This window comes from Carassius carassius, chromosome 10 (genome assembly GCF_963082965.1).
Source record: "Carassius carassius chromosome 10, fCarCar2.1, whole genome shotgun sequence".
Taxonomy (NCBI): Eukaryota; Metazoa; Chordata; class Actinopteri; order Cypriniformes; family Cyprinidae; genus Carassius; species Carassius carassius.
Genome location: NC_081764.1, coordinates 29,956,158 through 29,978,538, shown reverse-complemented (window position 1 = coordinate 29,978,538; position 22,381 = coordinate 29,956,158). Strand labels below are relative to the sequence as shown.

Below are 22,381 nucleotides of genomic sequence, written 5' to 3'. Positions count from 1 at the left end.
ACTTATGTACGTTTTCTGTATGAACACACTGTCCTTGTTAATCTATGGACTTAAATGACATCTGAATGCTGGTGATCTAATTTGTTCACCTGTTTAGATAATTGGCGCTGACTGTTACTATTATCCAAACCACATTTATGAAACTTACAATGATACACTTTTACTATAATAAAACCATGGTTCATTTTCGTAAGGGTATAAAGAAAGATAATGGTCTGGGCACTGTAAAAAGGACAATTAGATAACGGTAGTAGTTCATGTTTTAATGCCACAGGCAAGACATCACGCTGCAGGTGGGTAGAGAAGGCTTAGCACTAATACCAGAGATCCACATTAAACTGCAAACTGACCTACTCGTCCTCAACAGGTCAAATCTGGAAGATAGGAATGACAGTTTAGTACAATAAATAACAAAAACCTATAAAGAACTGCAGAGTAGACCAATAGCATCACAAAAGTCACATGGAAAGATCTGACATAGTTTGGAAAGAAATACAGTTTCACAAAATAATGTAGGAGTGAAAACATACCTTAAATATATGAAAACTGGGTCTTCCTCCTTTTACTTTTCAGTGAAAAAATAAATCTGCACACTGTAAGGAACCTTGCGGATTTGCTAACTGTTAAATCAGGGTTCAGGAAATAATTTAGATTAGACCAGACTGAACTGAGGACATAGACACAGCATGTGCAGATAGGATTAGGGCCTGCATCCTGACTGCCAAGGATATTATGTGATGGCTGGGATTCGTCAGATTAAATCATGAAGCTTGCATTTACACCATTCTTTAAGCACCTTTACCCTGGAAAATATATACATATTTCAAAATCTGTTAGGGCTGAATTTTAGTTTGAGAAGTTTTATATTTCAAACAGAATATCTATTCATGCTGAATATCTATTCAAATTATAACAATACAAAACAAAGTTGTGTGTATATATATATATATATATATATATATATATATATATATATATATATATACGTGTGTGTGTGTGTATATATATATATATATATGTGTGTGTGTGTGTGTGTGTGTGTGTGTAAGTAAATACAAACTTCATGTACGAGTACAGCCAAAAAACAAACAAAATAAAAACTTTTTTTTTTTTTGACAAATTAGCCTGGAAGTGTAATATTGCTTTTAATAAAGCAAGAAGGATTTGTCACAGGCTAACATTAATGTGGTCAACATCTATCCAGCTTATGCTGCAGGAACATTAGATCAATGGCTTTGGATCCATTCCAAATACAGATTTAATTCAGTTAGGGCTGGCAGTTGCCCAACTTTGTGGGAGAAATGGGATCAGGTTCTGTTGGCAAGCTATTTGTGCATTAAAGAGTCTATACTCCACAAAATGCCCTATTATACACTACTGCGGTATTAGTTGGCCAATGTTTAAATCACTTGTTTCAAGCAGCTTAAAACTCCCTCACAAATAACTTCTGAAACTAATATCAGAAGGCATCAACTAATTAACATGAGGCACTACGGATGAGAAATGCATAGTTTAACACATATAAAACACTACCCATGATGGCCACAAGGAGACAGATGTGGGACGAAGAGATTAAAACCAAATTAGTGTTGACACATAGTGCCATAGCAGTCAATGGTAACACCACAAGCAGAAAAAGTCAAATTGCAAACTACGGAGAAGCAGACTCAATGGACCACAAGAGTAGTTTAGTTATTTAATAATCAATCACTTTAAAACACTTACAGGTTCAAGACATACAGAAAATTTTTTGATTAAACCATTTAAAAGTCTAATCTATAAAAACTTAAGATTCAAAGTGTGCATTTAATCTTGAGTACATCTAATTTATAGCATAACGCTAAAAGACTCAAACTGGATAAGAACATCAAACATTGCCACCCACTCCGGAAAGATCATCACGCTTTTTAAGAACAGCCCTGTAAAGGGAGGTTCCTCTAGCCTGGATAAAAGTAACGGTCATCTCTTTCTTGTTAACCTCCACATGGGCAAAGCCCCCCAATGTGCCAGCGTCACCATTGAAGAACTTGAGGTAGCCTCGAGGAACCTGGTTTCGGTGTCGCACATCGGGATCCATAAAGTTACCAGCTCCACTAACCACATAACCAATACCAGACTCCTTGATGTACTAAAAATGGAAGAGGGGAAGTCAAATACAAAGTTGACAAAAAAACTGAATCTTATGATATGGCTTTATGACCTACTTGTAGATTGTGATCATGGCCACAAAGGTAAGCAGTAGCCTTGTACTTCTTAAGCAGTGGTCTCAAGTTCTTCAGCAGACAGTCGGTTGGCCCATGCTCGGATATGGACCATACCGGATAATGGCCAGCCACCAGGAGATAATCAGCCTTAGACTTTGCCAAACGTTCCTGAAGCCACTGCAGCTGTCTGTTGGCCTGAACGCTACTTCGGGGACCTCGGGGCTGCTGGTCAAGGAAGTCATCAGAGTTTCCACACAGCAACACAGTATCCAGCATGATGATGGTCAGTGTGCTGTCCGTTCGAGGAATGCGGAAGTTCATCTCATAATAGTAGTAGGGGAAGTTCCTTGAGGATGGAAAGAACATAAAAAAGAAGCCATATTTGGAAAAGAACAGGGCATCTGCCAAGTCTACACACTAGACACAGCTACACTGACAATAGCATAAAGTTGCAAACCAGCTTAAGAGCCAGGAAGCCAAACTCAATTAGACATGGAGGCCTAGACACATTGGCTCACATACCATCTCTTTGACTTCTGGCTGTACTTGATTTGAGCAAGGACGTTTCCCGCATGGTCGTGATTGCCAGCAATGATGTACCATGGAATATTAAGAGAATCCTGAGTGTAGACGTCTTCAAACGTGACCTACAAAGAGGATTAAAGGACCATGGCCTACATTAGGTGGAAGACTAGACTAGGAGTGTCTAAACCTGTTCCTGGTTACTGTTGAGTTGACATTTGACATTTTAGCAGTAGACCTAGTTCATTATAGGAGTCAGGCTCTCTTTTACAAAAAGATGCATAAAAATATAAAAATCCTGCATTTACAAAACTCAAAAGGATCTAAACTCTAGAAACCAAACCTGGAATCTAGGGTCATTGACATCGCTGACACCCTTATAGTAGAAGTTGTCACCAAGTGCTAAAATGAAGTCTGCACCCATCTGAGAAGCAGTTTTGGCCATCATGTGTGCAGTGGCCGTCTCTATAGGGGTAATATAAGGAGGATATGGCAGACCACCCCAGTCCCCAAAAACCAGGAACCTGATAGATGACTTGTTACCTGATGAAGGCAATAAAAGAGCAGAGATAAACACTCAAGAGAGATTACAGATAATTAATACGGAGGATTAGAACACAAGTGCCAATTCTAAAGTATTTAACATAAATCAATACCAACTCACTTCCTTTAGCTTCCAGGTCAATGAATGAAGAAGGGTAGCAGAGGACCCCATGGAGAGCAGTTAAAAACACCAGCATTAGTGGTAATGCCATCTGTACAGAAAGACAGAAACAACATTAAAAAGTTAACCACCCATTTCTCACAAAAGCATAAAACCAAAAAGAACTGATAACTACACTGAAGCATCAAATTCAAGTAATCTCACATTACTGAAAACACATATACCAGCAGCTTTTGCTCTTTGAGAAACCTCTCTCTACACCTCATAACCATCTACAGCATTGGCTCTATCTTTATATCATTCTGATCATCAATGAACCATGACTTGACTAATGGGGTGGTAGAAATACTGCAGCTGAATTCTGAATAGTACATTAGCATACCACTCTATTTTATTCAAATTTTCTCTATTTCTGTCAAATCTGTAGTATGCTAGTTTGAACGCATACACATACATATTCCAGTGACAGTGATAGTTTTAAAGTGTCATATTGATAGCATAGTTCAAAGGGGAACCGTATCATAAAATTCCAGATTAAACTATAACTGAGAAACTAACAACAGAGTTGTGGTTATTAAACAGAGATATTATGATTATCTAAAGCAGATAAAAAGACTCACAATGAATGAGAGGTCCTTGAAGTATCCTCGTGTGAGTGATCCCTCCACTATATGCTGGGTTTCCTATCACCCACTATATATTAGGTTCCATTTAGGGATGGGTGTGCACATGTGACCAATGCATGCAGGACGAAGCATGTTCCTACTGACTCAATGACCACAGATGCATGTGACCAAGTGCATTTGTTTTAAACACTTGTTTTAAACACTTAGTATTATGCTCTGCATTTTTTATTTTGGTGCAAAACATTGCAGTACAATACGATGACTGAGATGCACAAATAAATGTTTCTCAAAATCGCATATGTACATTTTAATATGTAAATGTATGGAACTATGAACTTGTTTCACAATTTCTGTCAAATAAACACCAAGAAAGCAAATAAAAATAGAAACATTTTTTATTCCTGCACAGGTCAGAGATGTGACATTCACCCCAGAGAACACAAAAACTTTTACACTGGCCTATTTAACAGCAAAAAGCTACATTCTATGTGTAAGATGATACCAAAATTAAGCTGAATAACGCAAATCAGACCTCTTAAAAATACAAACAAGAAACAGCTGAAATGGTATCAGGGAAGTAAACATCAGTCTGTGTTCACGGTCCACATTCAGCCCACAAAAAAAAAAAAAAAAAACTCGGAAACCTGCTTAAAACTATGAAGCAAAACAAGAGGATGTTCATAAATATACCTTTTGGGGAAAAAATAATTGTGTGACAATTTCCAGTTGAGTCACACCAACCATTTAGGCACAGACCAAAAACAACTTCCATCCTGATGTATTATTTCCTGAAACTAGTGGTGAATCAAAACCATGCTAATTCTGTTACCGAGGTGCAGTTCCAATGGCAAAATTAACACAAAACAGTATAAAAATCTCAAAAGGTTTAGAGCGAATGTTTCAATTCAGGAGGACACTACAGAATTACAGAAATGACTTCTCAATTGTTTGAATGATCATCCATACACTACTGAGCAGGGAGACCAAACGTGTTATGTTTATCTGTATGTGTAGTCTGTGCTATTGGCTCCACTGCTGTAGCCTCCCAGGTTGGGGTAGGCGCTCTGAGTGAAGCTATAGCTCTGATTTGTTGTTCCAGGTGGCCCGAATGTTGCTGTACCAGGTGGTCCATTGTATGCTATTAAGAAAAAAAAAGTGTTTTAGACAGTTGTGGGTTAAAAGCATATGATTACACAGCATGTAAGCATTCAAACTCACCTGCATAATTGAAATTAGGTGGTCCCCCCATACTCCTCCCAGGCCCTTGATATCCGTAGCCATAGTCTGGTCCAACAAGAGGAGCTTGTTGATTTGTTGTTTTGCTCTGGCTTTGAGTCTGATTCTGGCCCTGATTGAGGGGTTTTTTGAACTGTGAATAGGACTGGGTGTACTGATTATAATAGCCAGTCACTGGTGGTGGTACAGCTTGGTATGTGGCTGCGCTGATGGTGGAGGCTGCAGACTGGTGCCCCTGGGGATTAACAGGTGTGCTGGAGTTGGTAACAGACTGGGCTGGGGTCAATCCAGCAGTAGTGGTAGAGCCTGGAGAGACAAGTTGATAGAAAATAAAAGTTAAGACGACATCCACATTAGAGGAATAGGTAACATGCATTTGTAATCTACATTTACCAATGCAAATAAGCTCCAGTGGGGAGGGATATATATATATATATATATATATATATACACACACATACACACACACACACATACACGCACACACACATACATACATACATCAAAAAAAGTTATGCTAAATAAGCGAAACTGTTAAACGAGATGAGGTTAATGCCTTTCATGATGTTAGTGTACCTGCAAACTTGCCAGCGTTGAATCCTCTTCCTCTACCTCGGCCTCTTCCTCTACCTCTACCTCGATTGCCTGCGTTGTAAGACACTCCAGCCATACCATAGCCCTAAAGAAATAAAAACTTTTTAGACCAAAGAACAAAACAATATTAGGAAAGAAAGAGGCCAAGAGAAGAACCAGAATAACATGTAGCCTGTACCATAGGAGGAAATTTCTTTTTCTTGAGTGGGTCTGCAGGAGAACCTTCTGGAAAAAGCTGTTCTAATGCTGCAAGTGCTGCGTTGGCTTTGGCTAATTTCTTATTTGATCCAGAGCCCTGGAATTTCTGTCCATCGACCTCCACCTGAAGGAGGCCAAAAAAAGAAAAACTAAAGTAAAAAAACTGTGCACATGAGATATAATCAGAACTAGAACCTATTCTTCTGGAAATGAGAAACAGTAGATTTAAACAGCAGAACTGTCCTCATGCTTACTCAAGGAGGTCACCATTAGAAACCAGATTTAGGGCAACAGAAAACAAAAAAGCTGCTGAACTGTGGATGACAGGTTGCATTTCTATGACTCACAGGAATATTAAGATTATGACAGATTATGACAGAATATTGGAGTTTTCCAAAAGCGAATACAAACACAAATGGATAATATTTGTATGAATTTTTTTTTAAAATTGAAGTGACTTCATATGGATCATAAAAATGGGAAGCAGGGCTAACATTACATTCCCTCTACAATAATTCACATACAGCGCTGTCGGGTTCATAGAATGCCAGGGAATTTCAGGCTTTTATTATTTGTTCTTATGTATTTACATCAAATTTCTGGCTAATATGTTGGCAGATATGCTACTTACTTGCTTAGATGACATATTCAGGACATACACCTTGTAGGACTTTTTGCTTACTATCAGTGACATTGTTAAAGCTAGTCAGATATGGTGCAAGCGTAGTTAAACCTCAAACAATCATATTCCCCAGAGCTTTTCTTCGCACAAAAATGCTCAGTTAAATGTTTGAACCACAGACATCAAAAGAGAGCCACTAATTTCATAGTGTACCTCTAACACCACAGTATATTGAAAAAAGACGCATGAATCATGGATAATATTTAAACAATTTATTCATAAAACCATTATTTACTGTTGAGTTGCTCATGTTGACTTTGACCAGGTTCCTAGAGAAAAGAAAGAAGGTCCGTTTTAATAACGGATAATTATTCATTTATGATGAGCGAATACTGCTGATTAACTGTTGAGTAATTACTTCTAATATTTATTTTGATTATAGCTGCTTTGCAGCATTATTATTTCTTCAAAAAATAATTGTGTGTACATATGTTGATTGCTTTATTCTATGCGATTTTTTTGGGTTGCACCTGGGACTTCACATTTTTGGGAATCCTGTAGCCCCTATCGACAAGACAAAAAAAAAATTAAATAAAAATATTTAATACAATAATTGGCCGATTAATCCAAAATTTGGGATTTTCAGTCTTTACTTAATCCTGCAGAAATCATTCTAAAATGTTGATTTGCTGCTTAAGAAATGTTGAAAGCATTTTTGCTGCTTAATGTTTTTTAAAAACTGTGAAATATTTCTGCTTGCCTCGGTCACTATGCAGTGTACAATTGCTTCCTCACTAGGTACCACCCTATATGTCTTTATAAAACATCAGAAAACTAAAAATGAAATGTTCAAAACAGAAATTGAAAAAATGTCAAGATCGATTTGCTGTCACTCATGTTACAGTACAATGCAGAACAGTGTTAAAGAAGTCCAGCTGAGAGTGATTTTTAAAGTACATGGAAACTAGCTATAGTCAACATTTCTAACCTCGATGGTGAAGGTCTTGTCATTGAAGCGCCCCTTGACAGAGGTTAGTTCATATTTCAGACTTCTCCGCTTCTCGTTGAGCTCCATGACGGGATTCTTGCCATGTTTGGTGAGGATGGGGCCACCCTGCAAGATGAAGTGGAACCAATCATGCCAAAGTAATTTCTTACAGTACACAAAGGCATCAAACCTCAAAGCTATTCAAGAAGGCTCAATCTTTGGATGCTAACCTCAGTGCCGTCATCAGAGCCTGTAGGAGTGGTTTCATCTGAACCGGTGACCGCAGGCGCAGCAACAGGCTGGCTCTTATTTTCCTCCGCAGGCTTGGCCTCTGACGGCAAGGGCACACCTAATGCTTGCAGAACCTGTGTTTTGTGGACATGGCATAGACAACCACTGAAATTCACCCAATGTTTATTTCATACGTATTAAAGACCACAACCCTGGAAAATGTTATCTGTGTAACAGCTACATGTGGCATCTAGAACAAAGTTTCTTTCAAACTTGTGACTTTCAGCAGACTTACTTTCTGGGCAACATGAAGCTTGGCGCTGCGTTTGGAGGGGCCTGTAGCCTCATAAACTACTCCATCCACCTCTACAGCCATTGTGAACTGAGGTTCATGTTCAGGCCCAGTCTGTGATGCCAATTTGTAGAGGGTTCCAGGCCGCAGCTGGTTCAGCTTCATCAGAGCATTTGCTGGTTCGTGCCTTTCTGCCAAGAGAACACACAGGTATCATGGAAAAACAATATAGCTAACTTTATATACAATAAGCATTTAACTAAAAGATGAGGTATGCTGTATTTCCCTACCATACATTAAGTTAGGGATACACAATATTATTGGAATGTTATCGGAATCGAGTGCAGGGGCAGCCTCCCCGAGGTCCTAATGCCCAGCTGGTAAGGCCTTTTATTTATTAAGGGGGAGCTGTAGGCCTACTTGTAATAAAACGAAAAGTTAAATACAACCCGAATTCCGGAAAAGTTGGGATGTTTTTTAAATTGTAATAAAATTAAAACTAAAGGAATTTCAAATCACATGAGCCAATATTTTATTCACAATAGAACATAGATAACGTAGCAAATGTTTAAACTGAGAAATTTTACACTTTTATCCACTTAATTAGCTCATTTAAAATTTAATGCCTGCTACAGGTCTCAAAAAAGTTGGCACGGGGGCAACAAATGGCTAAAAAAGCCAGCAGTTTTGAAAAGATTCAGCTGGGAGAACATCTAGTGATTAATTAAGTTAATTGATATCAGGTCTGTAACATGATTAGCTATAAAAGCTTTGTCTTAGAGAAGCAGAGTCTCTCAGAAGTAAAGATGGGCAGAGGCTCTCCAATCTGTGAAAGACTGCGTAAAAAAATTGTGGAAAACTTTAAAAACAATGTTCCTCAACGTCAAATTGCAAAGGCTTTGCAAATCTCATCATCTACAGTGCATAACATCATCAAAAGATTCAGAGAAATCTCTGTGCGTAAGGGACAAGGCCGGAGACCTTTATTGGATGCCCGTGGTCTTCGGGCTCTCAGACGACACTGCATCACTCATCGGCATGATTGTGTCAATGACATTACTAAATGGGCCCAGGAATACTTTCAGAAACCACTGTCGGTAAACACAATCCGCCGTGCCATCAGCAGATGCCAACTAAAGCTCTATCATGCAAAAAGGAATCCATATGTGAACATGGTCCAGAAGCGCCGTCGTGTCCTGTGGGCAAAGGCTCATTTAAAATTGACTATTTCAAAGTGGAATAGTGTTTTATGGTCAGACGAGTCCAAATTTGACATTCTTGTTGGAAATCACGGACGCCGTGTCCTCCGGGCTAAAGAGGAGGGAGACCTTCCAGCATGTTATCAGCGTTCAGTTCAAAAGCCAGCATCTCTGATGGTATGGGGGTGCATAAGTGCATACGGTATGGGCAGCTTGCATGTTTTGGAAGGCTCTGTGAATGCTGAAAGGTATATAAAGGTTTTAGAGCAACATATGCTTCCCTCCAAACAACGTCTATTTCAGGGAAGGCCTTGTTTATTTCAGCAGGACAATGCAAAACCACATACTGCAGCTATAACAACAGCATGGCTTCGTCGTAGAAGAGTCCGGGTGCTAACCTGGCCTGCCTGCAGTCCAGATCTTTCACCTATAGAGAACATTTGGCGCATCATTAAACGAAAATTACGTCAAAGACGACCACGAACTCTTCAGCAGCTGGAAATCTATATAAGGCAAGAATGGGACCAAATTCCAACAGCAAAACTCCAGCAACTCATAGCCTCAATGCCCAGACGTCTTCAAACTGTTTTGAAAAGAAAAGGAGATGCTACACCATGGTAAACATGCCCCGTCCTAACTATTTTGAGACCTGTAGCAGAAATCAAAATTGAAATGAGCTCATTTTGTGCATAAAATTGTAAACTTTCTCAGTTTAAACATTTGCTATGTTATCTTTGTTCTATTGTGAATAAAATATTGGCTCATGTGATTTGAAAGTCTTTTAGTTTTCATTTTATTAAAATTTAAAAAACGTCCCAACTTTTCCGGAATTCGGGTTGTATACAAATAAAATTAAAATGTAAAGGTTGCAACTGCATCAGTCTTGTTTCATTATAGTAATTTTCAAAGCATTCAATGTACTCAATCATAAGTTTATGCACAAAACCAAAATCTGAAATAATTTGTAATCTCTGCACAGGAGAGAGTTGCTGTTGATTCCAAACAAAAGGAAATATATCGGTATCTAATATTGTGCATCCCTACATTTTATTAAATTAGTCCAGAGTAACGGAAGAGGACGATGGAAAAGAGACTGAAATTGAGATGTATACCTTTTCTGGGAAACTTTGGCCTCATTTCAAGATCCCCAGTATCATAAACTTCCCTTGGCCTCTTTACTGGGATATCAGTCACTGCAAAGGAAGAGATGTGGCATTATGATACGTTAACAGACATAGAAAACAGGTTTTCCTTTGCTCTTATGAAATAAAACCAAACATAATTAGCATTCAAAAAGCAAAGGTCTCTCTCCAGTCTAATCAAAAATTAACACACACTAAAAAAAGCATCATTCACTAATTAACATTTTACATCCGATGCCGACAACTGGGTCAACCCAATGTGAAACACACTAGTAGTTTTTATACAGGTTACTCAGTCCTAATAAGTGTAATTTACATACAGCTGCTTTAAAGATACAAGAGCTAGCATAGCCTATTTAATTGTAACTGTAATAACTGTTTTTGGACATTAGGAAAAAGTCACATTGATACCTCTGTTTTGTTCGCCGAGAAATCTAGCAGCTTTGGAATTGAGGCGGTCCATTCCAAGAACTTTGTAAAGTTGCCCAAAAGATGTCAGTCTTAAGGCAAACTAGAGGTGAGAGGAAAGCAACAAATTAAATGTGAAAAAACTAAATGGGGTTTCTCTTAGGTTGGAAACTGTTAAAAAAAAAAAAAAAAAAAGATTTTATAGTTTCAGCACAGTGTTTACAAGAGCTTTGGTTGAGGAACAGAAAGAAAATTAAAGCACTGTACAATGCTTACCAAGTCCTGATATCTAAAGATTTGAGTGCAGCATCAAAGGTGAATATTTTGAGGTAATAAAATAATAAATTTACATTATTAAACCTTTTCTTTTTTTTTTTTTGCTTTGAAATACATGGTCGCAATGAACAGTTATTTTACAGAAAACAGCTGCATTAATTGTCATTGTGCTCCACAATAAAAAGCACCAATATATGGGTTTAGAATGACATTGGGTCAAGTAAATAATGACCATTTTCATTTGTATAGTTTCTAGACCATTACACTGTAGTCAAACTATAGTATTGCATTGCAAGTAACCTGTGCACTCTGAGTAATGTCTTCTCTCTGTTGCAGTGTAAGATGGGCGCCAGCATCAGTGCTGTCTCGCTGACAGGGATCAGAAATGCCTGGACCACCTGTAGAGAAGAGGCATGCTCAGTAGAAGACTCTAAACACCAAAAGAAACAAAGACAAGACTTTGTTTCAGTCTATACCCTCCAGTAGTATCCCTGATGAAAGACACTCCAGAACTCTCCGGAGTGCCTCTCCCGGCCCGAGCAGCCTCTCGCTGGTTGAGATGGCCTTCTGACAGAGCAGCTCAAGAATCTGCCGAAAAACATAGGATTAAAGAGACAGACTCAAAAGAGACCTTAATGTTAATAAATGTCTAGCTGTAAAGATATAATGCTTTGTTGTTGTTTTTGAGGTCAACTCACCCATCCTTTGAGCGGGGCCCATGTTGAAACACGGGTACACAAGTCCCGCAAGATCCGAATCACGATGACACACGACTCAAGCTCGGACACTTTAGCCTGTTAACCCAACAAACAGCAAACCTGTCAACACATTATCATGCATCTTCAAAGAACCTCTAGATTCTTTTTTGAGGACGTTTTGTATGAAGCAGATCAATCTGGCCAAATGATAGTTTCTGACCAATAACGAACAAATTGCAACCTGGGGAAGATACATGTGATATTTAAACGGAAACATTTTATGCGCAATTCAGTTTAAAGCATTTACAGACGTTTCAAAAATTCAAGCAGGCTTAAAAAAACTTTTTTCAGTGAAGCTCAATGTGCAAATATGTATTTTCCCCAGGTCAATGGTCAGATTAAGTTACAAGTCGACTTTTAGACAAATAAAGACGGGATGCAAACCTGGAACCACTTGGCCTGGCGGAGAGACGCCAGAGAAGCCAGGCATTTCTGCCTGTCCAGAGCGTCCTGCGGAGAGCTTTCCGCACACGGTTCTAGTGACGAATGGAGTAAGAAGACAAGGCACAGTTTGACCAAGGGGGGTTCTGTCATCTGGCCAGGGGTAGACGCAGTGTTCCCATGCCCACAGGCAAGAGGAAGAGGGGGAACTGTTCGGGAAGTCATCTAACATAAAGCTTAGTATGCTCCCATGTCTGTTTGAACAGCGATTAATCTCCTTTAAAAACACTCTAGTTCTATAGACATTTCACCCTCCTCTTCTATAGGCCAACTGCGTCCCCCCTTCCGAGACAGAGAGTTTCCAGTTGGTCAAAAGTCCAGCGCCCCTAAAATTGACAAACTAGAAGGCTTGGTTGAGAAAGTCAATTTGCAACCACAGGCAACAAAAGACATACCTTAATTTAAATGAACTCAGGTGTGGTATATCAGGGTAAATACTGCAGCAAAATACAAATGAAAACTGTTCTAGAGGACCAGATTATTCCTTAAGCATCAAAACGCATGTTACATAAAACTAAATGCAGTTATCTGAAACCGTTAAAAAATATACTCTTACCATTGTACCAAAATAAGGATAATAACAAGTACATCTAAAAATACGAGCCCATTGATGGCATTTTTGCTGCAATGCAAACCCTTCGCATCGCTTTAGAGGTGACGTTCGGAAAAGTCTAACATTTCAAAAGCTGAAAGCACCTAGTCTTTGGCTCAGAAGGAATCACCACACATTAGATGCAGCAGGAGGACTGTACTGCAGGACTTTAATTTTCACTCCTCTGATGTACTGAAGGTCTTTTAGGTCCGAAAAAGAAAAAGAGTGAGATCATACCTCCAGATGCCTCTTTTTCAACCTGCTCCCTGACCACAGGTGAGGTCAGATGGATACTCAGTTTCAGAAAGGGCTCCTTTGGGCTAGTAACAATAATAGCAGCATCTTGGATCGAAGGAGTGATGACGTATTTCTCCTCAGTAACATCCTTTCATTGAGGAAAGGGGGAGGAGAAACTGCATGTCAGATTCATTTTTCAGAAATATATTGAAAATAGTTGTGCTGCATAATATTTCTGTAGAAACTTTGTTGATGGAAAAATTTCAAAAAAGCAATTATTTAAAATAAAAATGTTGTAATATTATAAATGCTATACTGTCACTTGATCAATTTAATGTGTCCTTTCTAAAAACGAATAATAAAAAAACTTCTTGACCAACTTTTGTACGTCAGTGCCAATTTTATAATGCTTTCAAATACCAATAAACCATAGTGTTCCCATCTCTCTTTAACATTAAAATACATTCTGCATAAAGATGGCAGAGCTTTTTTTTGCATTTGCATAAATTATGCTCATGTTTCATGAATGAAACACAATCGATAACAAAAGTATTAAAATTTTCTATACTACTACAAATTAATAATAACAAAAAAAGGGTGAGAAAAACCTTTATGAATTCTGATAGTTTTCCAGAGATCAGCCTGAGCAGAGAACTGGTAGGCATATCCCTGGAGAGCAGCACCAACTCTAACTCCATGTCATCTTTCAGCAGGAGTCCTTTAGCAACCAGGCCCACTCTCATAACTCCACGCAGTTTACTTTGAGGAAAACTGCAAAGAAAACAGCACAGACTCATGAGGTTATACTTCCACCATACAACATAAACTAGCCTGCAATTGTTTAAAAGCAGTGATGGATGCTTTTGAATCACTGATTCACGAGGCTTTGAAACCTTTGCGAATCAATTGTTTTGAAACAGTGGTTTCGGCCAAAGTCACGTGATTTCCGTAAACGAGGCTGGGGGGGGGGGGTGTCTGTGAACCACTGCATCAGCGTCTATGGTTAGACATTTTTAATGGGACATTTGTGTAATTAAAAGGATGAGTAGTAGTTAATAGTGTCTTACTGGACTGTTTAGACAAGCTCTCCCCAAAATAAACAAAACAACAATAATTATTATAAATACGCATATGCCTATCATACAGGCACTTAATTGTATTTTATTATGTTGATTGCTTTTAATATATTATACTTTTAAGAAAGCATTTTTATTGGGTTTGTAAAAGCTGTTTTCATGCATGTTTTGGTCTGAGTTTTTGCCGATTTACATAGTTCTGACAGGCAGTCAAATGTGTTTTTTCTAGCTCTTTGAATTGCATTTTGCAATTGATTAGTTTCTCCCATCACTACTTAAAAGTAACTACTTAAAAGTAAAATGAAAGACACTGACTCAGTTTAAAAAACTCTTAATACATTAGGGCAGATGACTTCCATAACTAACAACCATACCTTCCAGCATCAGCGGCACTACTCTCTTTTTCATTTAACCAATTAGAGACGGACTTCAGGGCACACTCCACATTAGACACCATGCTCTGCACTGCATCCAGCTGCTCTGCTGATGGGTACACAGTTGTGTGCTTGGCCTTTACATAGCGATCCTCATTCACAAACGTTCGCTGGGGGGGTGGCCTCATTGGTGGCCTAGTTGGTGGCCTCATTGGTGGAAGCTGTCGAGTAACAGAAGAGTTGAACTGATGACACTTAATTCAAAACTTTGCCTTTGCACTTCCTCTGTTCATGTGTTCTTATTACAGTCTTCTGTAATTTTACGCAAATAACTAGAGGGAGAACAAGAATGAATTTGCACTGTAAATTTAATATACATCGGTATAACATACTTCTGGGTGCAGATTCTCCTCCTCCCACTTCCTGTACTCAACAATATATTGGTTGTACTGCCTGAGGTCTTCTTCATAACACAAGCAGTCATACCAATAACGCAACTCTTCATACCTGCAACAAGAATATAGTTTTATTGCATCTTTATATGCCAGAGATGACCAAACAAAGACATACAGGCCAAAGTTGGCCAGTGATGACTTTTGATTTGGCCACCCATGCCATGTTACAAAAAAAAAAAGGGGGGAAAAAATGCCACTGAACCGTGTGCTCATTTTTCCCTTCAAATTTTAGATCTTCCATGAATTTCTTGACATTTGTGAATGCTGGACAAAACACCAGTATAATAGAAACTGTACAAAATAAAATTTCTAGCAGATTTTTTAAAATAAATACAAAAAATTATCCTCGTTTACATTAAAAATGCATTTATATAAATGTAAAAATTGCAATTATGAAATTCCTTCGCACTTAAAGGTTTTGTCCATGGCATTTTTTTAGAGATTTCCCAACATTACACTTCTGAAGTGTGATAAATAGTAAAACCAGACTCGGTGTTTTACCGCTCGTAGTCTTGCGGGTGAAGGCGGTGACCCCCCTGCATGAGGTTATCCCAGTACAGCAGCTCCTCGTAGGCCTGGTGTTCGTCCCAGGCAGGTGGGGGTCGAGGAGGAAGAGGTCCCTCCCTCCGCCTTGGAAAATTCCCCAATAGAGCCATTTCCTTCAAGCAATCACCTGCACACAAGTCGCACACAGTTCACAGTAAACACGGGTTTCTTACGGACGAACCGTGAAAATACGCAGAAGTTTAAATCATTAACGAGTTGAGAAGCCAGTCAATTAAGATAAATGGTTTCTTGCGGACAGGTTGTTAAAATTAAAATTTCATAAAACTGCAAATAACAATAATGAAACACGTATTTATTTACAAAAACATCAATCGCGTCTCTACACATCATATATCGCTGAAGCACGCTAACGCGCACTTCGTTTGAAACAACAAATGACGCAAAACAGCGATTCATATTTACCTGCACAGCTGCTAGTATTACCAAAACTCGATGTCTTTAAGATCACGTAGATTTTAATATCGATTGTCCATGTATTTCTTTGCAACGTTAAACAGAGGTGTTGTACTCACCATTCACTCCGTTTACTCAATGGAGGAGTAAAAAGATCCACTTCCGGGCCACGCGGTGACCCCGCAGCGCATGCGCACTCAAATTTCGCCTCGCCTAGCGGAGACATGTGGAACTAAATTCAAATTCGTCAATAATTTGGTGCTATATTCCCTTTTACCATTTTGTCAATGTTTTCCCAATGTTTCGTCTATAACAGCTGTGTAATTTTGAAAATCTTACTCCGTGTATTACAACATGTTGACTAGAACGTGGATAACTAATTAATTAAAATGAATACATAATCAGTGATCTCTAACAGTCCTGGTTATTATTATTCTAGCTTTTCGATTTTCTGTTTGTTTAATTATTTATTCGAAGTGCTTGGTTTATTGACATTCATGCATCAAATTAGTTATGAAGTAAAATTAAATAAATAAATGAATATCTAAAACTGATTTCATAGGTAGAAACGGAAATTTAATTCAGATATAATGCATTTGGTTTTATTATAATGATTTTCAATGTAAAAATAACATTAAAAGCCTCCAGAAAATTGGAAGGATAACACAAGAAATAAATTATGCAATATTATAAACATAATTATTCACATGAGCATCTTTGCACAGTAATATGCAAGATAAACATAAGGTCTTCTCCGTCTGCAGGGGAAAATAATGCTCATCACATAAAATTACAAGTTCACCTCATAGTTAATATGTTGTTGGTGATCATAGTATACAAAAGTTCTGATTAGATGAGCAAGTATTTTCAGTAAAACAAACATTAAAATAATTTTTTTTTATAATAATTTTTTTGTGCCTCATGTCACTGTGTTGTCGGTTTTCATGCCTAGGGCTCTCATCATGGGACATAAAACATCGTCCCAGAACTAAAGCTACAACAGTGGCTGAATTAATGCTTCAATTACTAACTCTAATGAATTTTCTGTATTGAAGGCCCAAGACAGCAAATCATTGCTGTTCTCTGTGACACTGTCATGAATGTTTCCAGCCAAATTCTTCTTTTTAGTGCTTCATAGGGAGGAATAGGAATGTTCATCCCATGCTTTATTCATATTTGTGCAAATTTGCTTAAATAAATACATTCTTAATATAGAGAGTGCATCACATGCTGTACTCAAGGGGCCCAGTGAGATCCTCTATGGTAGAGCTGACTGACTCTGAGTAGGCCTCCTGTTTTTATTTACAAACACCTAGACTCTACTGACAGGAGTCTTCTCAGAGCTGGGAAAGGAATGGATCTCCCAGCAGCGAAAAGTGCTTTCCTTAAAGTCTGTTTGACATTTAGTGATGACGTAAATCTTTTGGAGGACAGAACGACGAAGAAGAATATAAACCCATGGGTCCAGTATCTGGTTCCAGGACGCTATCCGCACCCCCATTATCATTAGGGTCTTATAGGTGGCGAGGTCATCTCCAATAGAGCCCTCATACGACTGTTTTACTGTAATTAGGCCAACAATCTAGAGTTAGGAGACAAAGACAAAACACCACAAGGAATATGATTATGACAAAATATCCAGTGCCAAGAAAGGCATAATCCAGTCTATTAAAATATATGGTGCTTTCCGGTTTATGTACTTATACTATTCTTTGCCATTTTGTTATAAATTGTGTGTCAGGGGAAAAAAAATAAATTTGAGATTTAAATACCTTGAGTTTGATATCTTTAGTAATATGCTTAATTTTAAATAACAATAGTAATAAAAATAGTAATATTTAGATACAGAAGACCATTTCTTCATTAGAGAAAAAAAAAAGTTATTTTAAAATAAGAAATAAAGATAAAGTTATAGAGTAAAATATAAAGCAGCAGTTATGATATATAAAATCGCAATTAGCTTTTTTTTTTTTTTTTTTTTTACTCTGTGGCATCAATAGGCTTCTATTCATTTGCTTAAACTTATCTTTATAGGACACTAAGCCAACAGCGATATATGAAGTACCGCATTATTATCCACAGATTCAAAACATACTCAGAAGTGATTAAGTTGTTAGAAATGCATAAAAATAGGTCACAGTAATGATTACTTTGTGGCTATTTGAGATACTTTCTGTGTTTTAAGCACATTTGGATGACAGAAACAGCGCTTTTGTTGCCAAAGTCTTGTGACATTTTTTCAAGAATATTTGGGCAATGAATGTGAAGTCTGTCATCATAAAGATGCAAAAAAAACAATCAGAGCAAAAATGTGGGTAATTATTTGTACATTAACCAGACGTGTCTACTAACTATCTGCTTAAAGTATATAGTCTTTACTTACACATATTTATTAGTTTATTGTATATATACATATGCATTTCCCATATGTGTAAGTCCTATTTAAATTATTTCATTATAATGTATGTTTTCATGTTTGTTATTTTAGTGAATTTTCTTTCTTTCCTTTCCTTTTTTTCCTCCCAAAACAGTTGTCATGTTTGTACTTTTTTAATCTTATGCCAGGAATTATGGGGCCCATGACAGGGCCACACTAACCCACAGGCTTGCAGCTGAATTATTACAACTGTTATTACAACTGCTCATACTCACCAGAAGAGGGCTCCAGCAGATACAAGATGTGACCATGATGCCCACAAGTTGCACCACCATCTCAATATCATGGGATCTAGCTGATTGACGGTTAAAGGGTTTCTTTCGTATCCTCGCTAACACCAGTGTCAGTCCACTTATGGTGTTACACACCAAAGCAACAGCAAGGGATGCCAACCCCAGTCCTGAGAACAACATAACAAAAGCTACATCTGCCTTCTCTGTGTCCTCCAGCACTTTAATGAAACACCAGGTTCCAGGATACTGGTAGGTATATGAACCCAGCTGAAAGCAGGGTAGAAGGGCAACACATAGAGCTGCTAACCAGATAACAGAAAGAGAGAGCTTAGTCCTTGTGGTCGTTACCAGCGAAGCATGGAGCAGTGGCTTTGTCACCCCTAAACACCTCTCAGCTGCCATGGCGCAACCAAGAAAGAGCGGACATAGTCCAAAAAACACCATACTGCCTCCTAGAAACTGGCACAATGGGTCTGCCCGGTTGTAATCTTCAGAGGGGACACCTCCAGAAAGATACAGCCTCATTACTATTGAGCCAGGTATTACATGTCCCGCAAAGTCTGTGGCCACCAGAGAGCTGGCAAACAGGAGAAACGCTTTGGATCGTCGACGTAGTCTGGCATATGCGTTTGCCAGAATGAATAAAGCCACAATGTTGAACAGGATCCCCAGGGTCATCGAGAGCATCGCAGCTATGGGGCCACTCAGGATCGGTCTCTCTAACGTGACATTCTCAGGATCGGCAAGTGATGGAGACATCGGCCGTCCATCCCACTGACTGTCATTGGAAAATGGGCTGAGTGGCGCAGTGCCTGATGAATTGCAGTTATGCATGGCTAACTCAGACGAGTGTTTAGCTGTAGGGATCCCATCTTCAGGTAGATCTGCTGAGGGTGGAAAAATATATCTTAGAACAGATCATTTGAAAGACCCCAAGAAGTTAAAATAAGTGTAGTGCGGATATGCTGATATGCTAATTCACTTTTGGCCAGTATATGCATTTTAAATGTACAGTCCTTTTCTTTGCAGACAACAGTGAGAATTACTCCCAGATAAACATTTCACACTCTTTATTAGTGTGACTGTCACACCACATAGAATAAGTAAGTAATTAACAAGTAAAAGTAACAAGTAATTTCATGTGGTCTTTAAAAACTACAAACATTTTCAACTCTTTTAGATTTTCTCTTAGAAACATATATAACATTTATATATCTGTTTGGCATACATTCATATAGTCATCTAAAATATATTTAAGAAATTAAAAAAAATAGGGAAGATCAATTCAGGGCCACAGCAAAAGACAGGCAAGTTCTGACAGGCTCCTGGCAGCCTCAAATCGTTTAAAAACATTATTTAAGGTTCCTTTGCCTGCGTTTGACCTCTCAGTCAACATCTCCCCTGAAAAATTCTACAGTGAGTCATTTAATAATGAGCCCAATTTATTGGATGCATTAGAAAGCACTGATCAAGAAAAGATATGCAATAAATAAGTTACATGTTACAACAAATTTCCTCTGTCACAGCATCTATGTAGCCTACAACTCTACTCAGTGAAGACCAATGTAACTGCTTACCGTAACTAGCGAGTATCCACTGGGATTAAAATATCATGTATGAGACTAAGATCGCCTGCGTGTGTAAAAAGTTAAAAACATTTTTTTTTGTTCTATTTTGTAGAAAAAATAAAATAAATCACTTTATAGGTTATATGTTTACAAAATTAAATTTTAGTTTTAACTAAAAAAAAATTCCCAACAGTCAAAAATATATTTGTAAAAAAGATGTAATATGGGTGAATGTAGAAGAAAACGGGTGCACCGTCACATCCATATATTCCATGAGAACTCCTGGTCATCAAAGAAAATGGTAATGCAGGTTCAGCAACGTTAAAAAAATAGTTCCACATAAGAGTATAATATGTCGTTCTAAATGACGAAATGCAGATATATTCCACCGGCGGACGCGCGCTCAGAGAAACCGTTTCAGTACTGTGTGTATCTGACGGAAACATGCGGGTGACTAAATAACCCCTCCCTGACGAAGCTCACTGCTCTTAGGTGAGTGTAAATCACTCTAAACCACCGGTCGGAAAGCTGCATTTCTGATATAAGAATTGTGCTATTATTTAAAACCTTAAATAATAATAATAATAACACATGGGTTAACCGGAAAAAAAACATTTAAGCAAGTCACTACATTACAAAAAAATAAAATAAATAATTATGTTTGAGCAGTTGCATTCAGTAACTTTAAGTCAATGCTTCAGTTATTGAAGTGGAAGTGACGTGACATTCAGCCAAGTATGGTGACCCATACTCATAATTTGTGCTCTGCATTTAACCCATCCAAAGTGCACACACACAAAGCAGTGAATACACACACACTGTGAACACACACCCGGAGCAGTGGGCAGCCATTTATGCTGCGGCGCCCGGGGAGCATTTGGGGGTTCGGTGCCTTGCTCAAGGGCACCTAAGTCGTGGTATTGAAGGTGGAGAGAGAACTTTACATGCACTTCCCCCACCTACAATTCCTGCCAGCCCGAGACTCGAACTCACAACCTTTCAATTGCGAGTCAAACTTTCTAACCATTAGGCCACGACTTCCCTTTGAGAAACCGTGTCATGCATTAAATAATAATTCGGTAATTATTAATAATGTAAAAGACAGATACGCTACCTGATTCAGCATTTGCGATTTCGTTTTCCCCTTCTCTCTGGTCTGACCTTGAACGTATACTGTATATCAAATGTTCCACTAAACCAGACTATTGTAGATTGAAGACAGGTGTCTGTGTTTGCTTAATTTTTCCAACCTGGCAAACTAGAGTGGCTCCACACTTGTGGTTTGGATTCAGACTAACAGCAATATTTTTACATGGTGATGTTAAGGAAGGCAAGAGAAATGTGATGTAGACCACAGATGTGACATGGGTGTTTAAAGCAATGATTTCTTCTTAAAGGCTGAACAGTTTATGTATTAAATGATTGGATTTTAATATCTATTGAATCACCTTAATATTTATATAGCAGCAATATGGTTTAATCAATGCAATGTCCGGATCAATGCACGCAAGGCTGCTGGCCCAGATGGCATTCCTGGACGTGTGCTTAGGGCATGTGCAGAGCAGCTTGCACGGGTCTTCACAGACATTTTCAACCTGTCCCTCACCCAAGCAACTGTGCCAACATGTTTTAAGTCCACATCCATTGTGCCAGTACCGAAACACTCTTCCCCAATGTGCCTGAATGACTAGCGCCCCGTAGCACTCACACCCATCATTATGAAGTGCTTTGAGCGACTGGTCCTAGCACACCTCAAAGACTGCCTCCCACCCACACTGGACCCACACCAATTTGCCTACCGTAGAAATAGGAGCACAGAGGATGCAGTATGCACAGTGCTGCACTCTGCACTCACACACTTGTACAATAACAACAAGTATGTTAGGATGTTGTTAGTTGACTTCAGTTCAGCATTTAACACCGTCATTCCCTCCAAGCTGACCACAAAACTTGGAGACCTGGACATTAACACCTCCCTCTGCAACTGGATTATGGACTCTCTGACCAACAGACCTCAGCATGTTCGGCCAGGCCACACCCACTCCACC

At 38.5% G+C, this 22,381-nt stretch overlaps 3 protein-coding genes across 14 annotated transcripts in view; all 3 read right to left on the bottom strand.

Annotated features, from left to right (window-relative positions):
- Positions 1–1,683: 1,683 nt before the first annotated feature.
- acp5a (acid phosphatase 5a, tartrate resistant) lies at positions 1,684–4,153 on the bottom strand. 2 transcript variants are annotated; one of them, XM_059560857.1, is made up of 6 exons: positions 4,011–4,153; positions 3,391–3,481; positions 3,070–3,269; positions 2,727–2,851; positions 2,205–2,550; positions 1,684–2,128 (listed from the first exon to the last, which is right to left on the bottom strand). In XM_059560857.1, exons 2-6 carry the CDS (start codon positions 3,479–3,481, stop codon positions 1,868–1,870), a joined length of 1,023 nt encoding a protein of 340 aa, XP_059416840.1. In that variant the 5' UTR covers positions 4,011–4,153; the 3' UTR covers positions 1,684–1,867. The 2 variants fall into 2 exon arrangements, with proteins under 2 accessions (XP_059416840.1, XP_059416841.1); XM_059560858.1 differs by lacking the exon at positions 4,011–4,153 and having other exon boundaries at positions 3,371–3,481.
- Positions 4,154–4,393: 240 nt separating this feature from the next.
- On the bottom strand, positions 4,394–16,361 carry ilf3a (interleukin enhancer binding factor 3a). Of its 8 annotated transcripts, none has more exons than XM_059560852.1 (19): positions 16,215–16,361; positions 15,637–15,808; positions 15,073–15,187; positions 14,681–14,901; positions 13,839–14,001; positions 13,231–13,378; positions 12,345–12,436; positions 11,901–11,996; positions 11,679–11,790; positions 11,503–11,600; positions 10,930–11,029; positions 10,489–10,569; positions 8,181–8,368; positions 7,885–8,019; positions 7,655–7,780; positions 6,012–6,168; positions 5,829–5,912; positions 5,235–5,528; positions 4,394–5,154 (listed from the first exon to the last, which is right to left on the bottom strand). In XM_059560852.1, exons 2-19 carry the CDS (start codon positions 15,789–15,791, stop codon positions 5,015–5,017), a joined length of 2,505 nt encoding a protein of 834 aa, XP_059416835.1. In that variant the 5' UTR covers positions 15,792–15,808; positions 16,215–16,361; the 3' UTR covers positions 4,394–5,014. The 8 variants fall into 8 exon arrangements, with proteins under 8 accessions (XP_059416835.1, XP_059416831.1, XP_059416833.1 ...); XM_059560848.1 differs by having other exon boundaries at positions 8,181–8,372; positions 10,490–10,569; XM_059560850.1 differs by having other exon boundaries at positions 8,181–8,372; positions 10,490–10,569; positions 16,105–16,230.
- A 288-nt stretch (positions 16,362–16,649) lies between these two features.
- The window catches only part of LOC132152129 (prostaglandin E2 receptor EP1 subtype-like), a 36,095-nt gene continuing 30,363 nt past the window's right edge, over positions 16,650–22,381 (bottom strand). The window contains exons 1-3 of one of the 4 annotated variants that reach the window (XM_059560842.1): positions 20,343–20,763; positions 18,748–19,652; positions 16,650–17,677 (exon numbers count right to left, since the gene is read on the bottom strand). In XM_059560842.1, the coding sequence (XP_059416825.1) occupies positions 17,408–17,677; positions 18,748–19,599 (1,122 nt within the window). In that variant the 5' untranslated portion in view covers positions 19,600–19,652; positions 20,343–20,763 and the 3' untranslated portion in view covers positions 16,650–17,407. Of the gene's footprint in view, positions 17,678–18,747; positions 19,653–20,342; positions 20,764–22,381 lie in introns of those variants that run through there. The other 3 variants (XM_059560843.1, XM_059560844.1, XM_059560845.1) reach the window with 3 other exon arrangements.

Coding starts and splice junctions, on each gene's coding strand:
- acp5a (XM_059560857.1), bottom strand. CDS start 3,481: ATGGCATTACCACTAATGCTGGTGTTTTTAACTGCTCTCCATGGGGTC. Junction 2,852..3,069: donor TCAATGACCCTAGATTCCAG/GTTTGGTTTCTA, acceptor TCCTCTTTGTAG/GTCACGTTTGAAGACGTCTA. Junction 2,129..2,204: donor GCCATGATCACAATCTACAA/GTAGGTCATAAA, acceptor TTCCATTTTTAG/TACATCAAGGAGTCTGGTAT.
- ilf3a (XM_059560848.1), bottom strand. CDS start 15,791: ATGGCTCTATTGGGGAATTTTCCAAGGCGGAGGGAGGGACCTCTTCCT. Junction 14,002..14,680: donor AGTGCCGCTGATGCTGGAAG/GTATGGTTGTTA, acceptor TTTTCTTTGCAG/TTTTCCTCAAAGTAAACTGC. Junction 5,913..6,011: donor TCCTATGGTACAGGCTACAT/GTTATTCTGGTT, acceptor GTATGGCTGGAG/TGTCTTACAACGCAGGCAAT.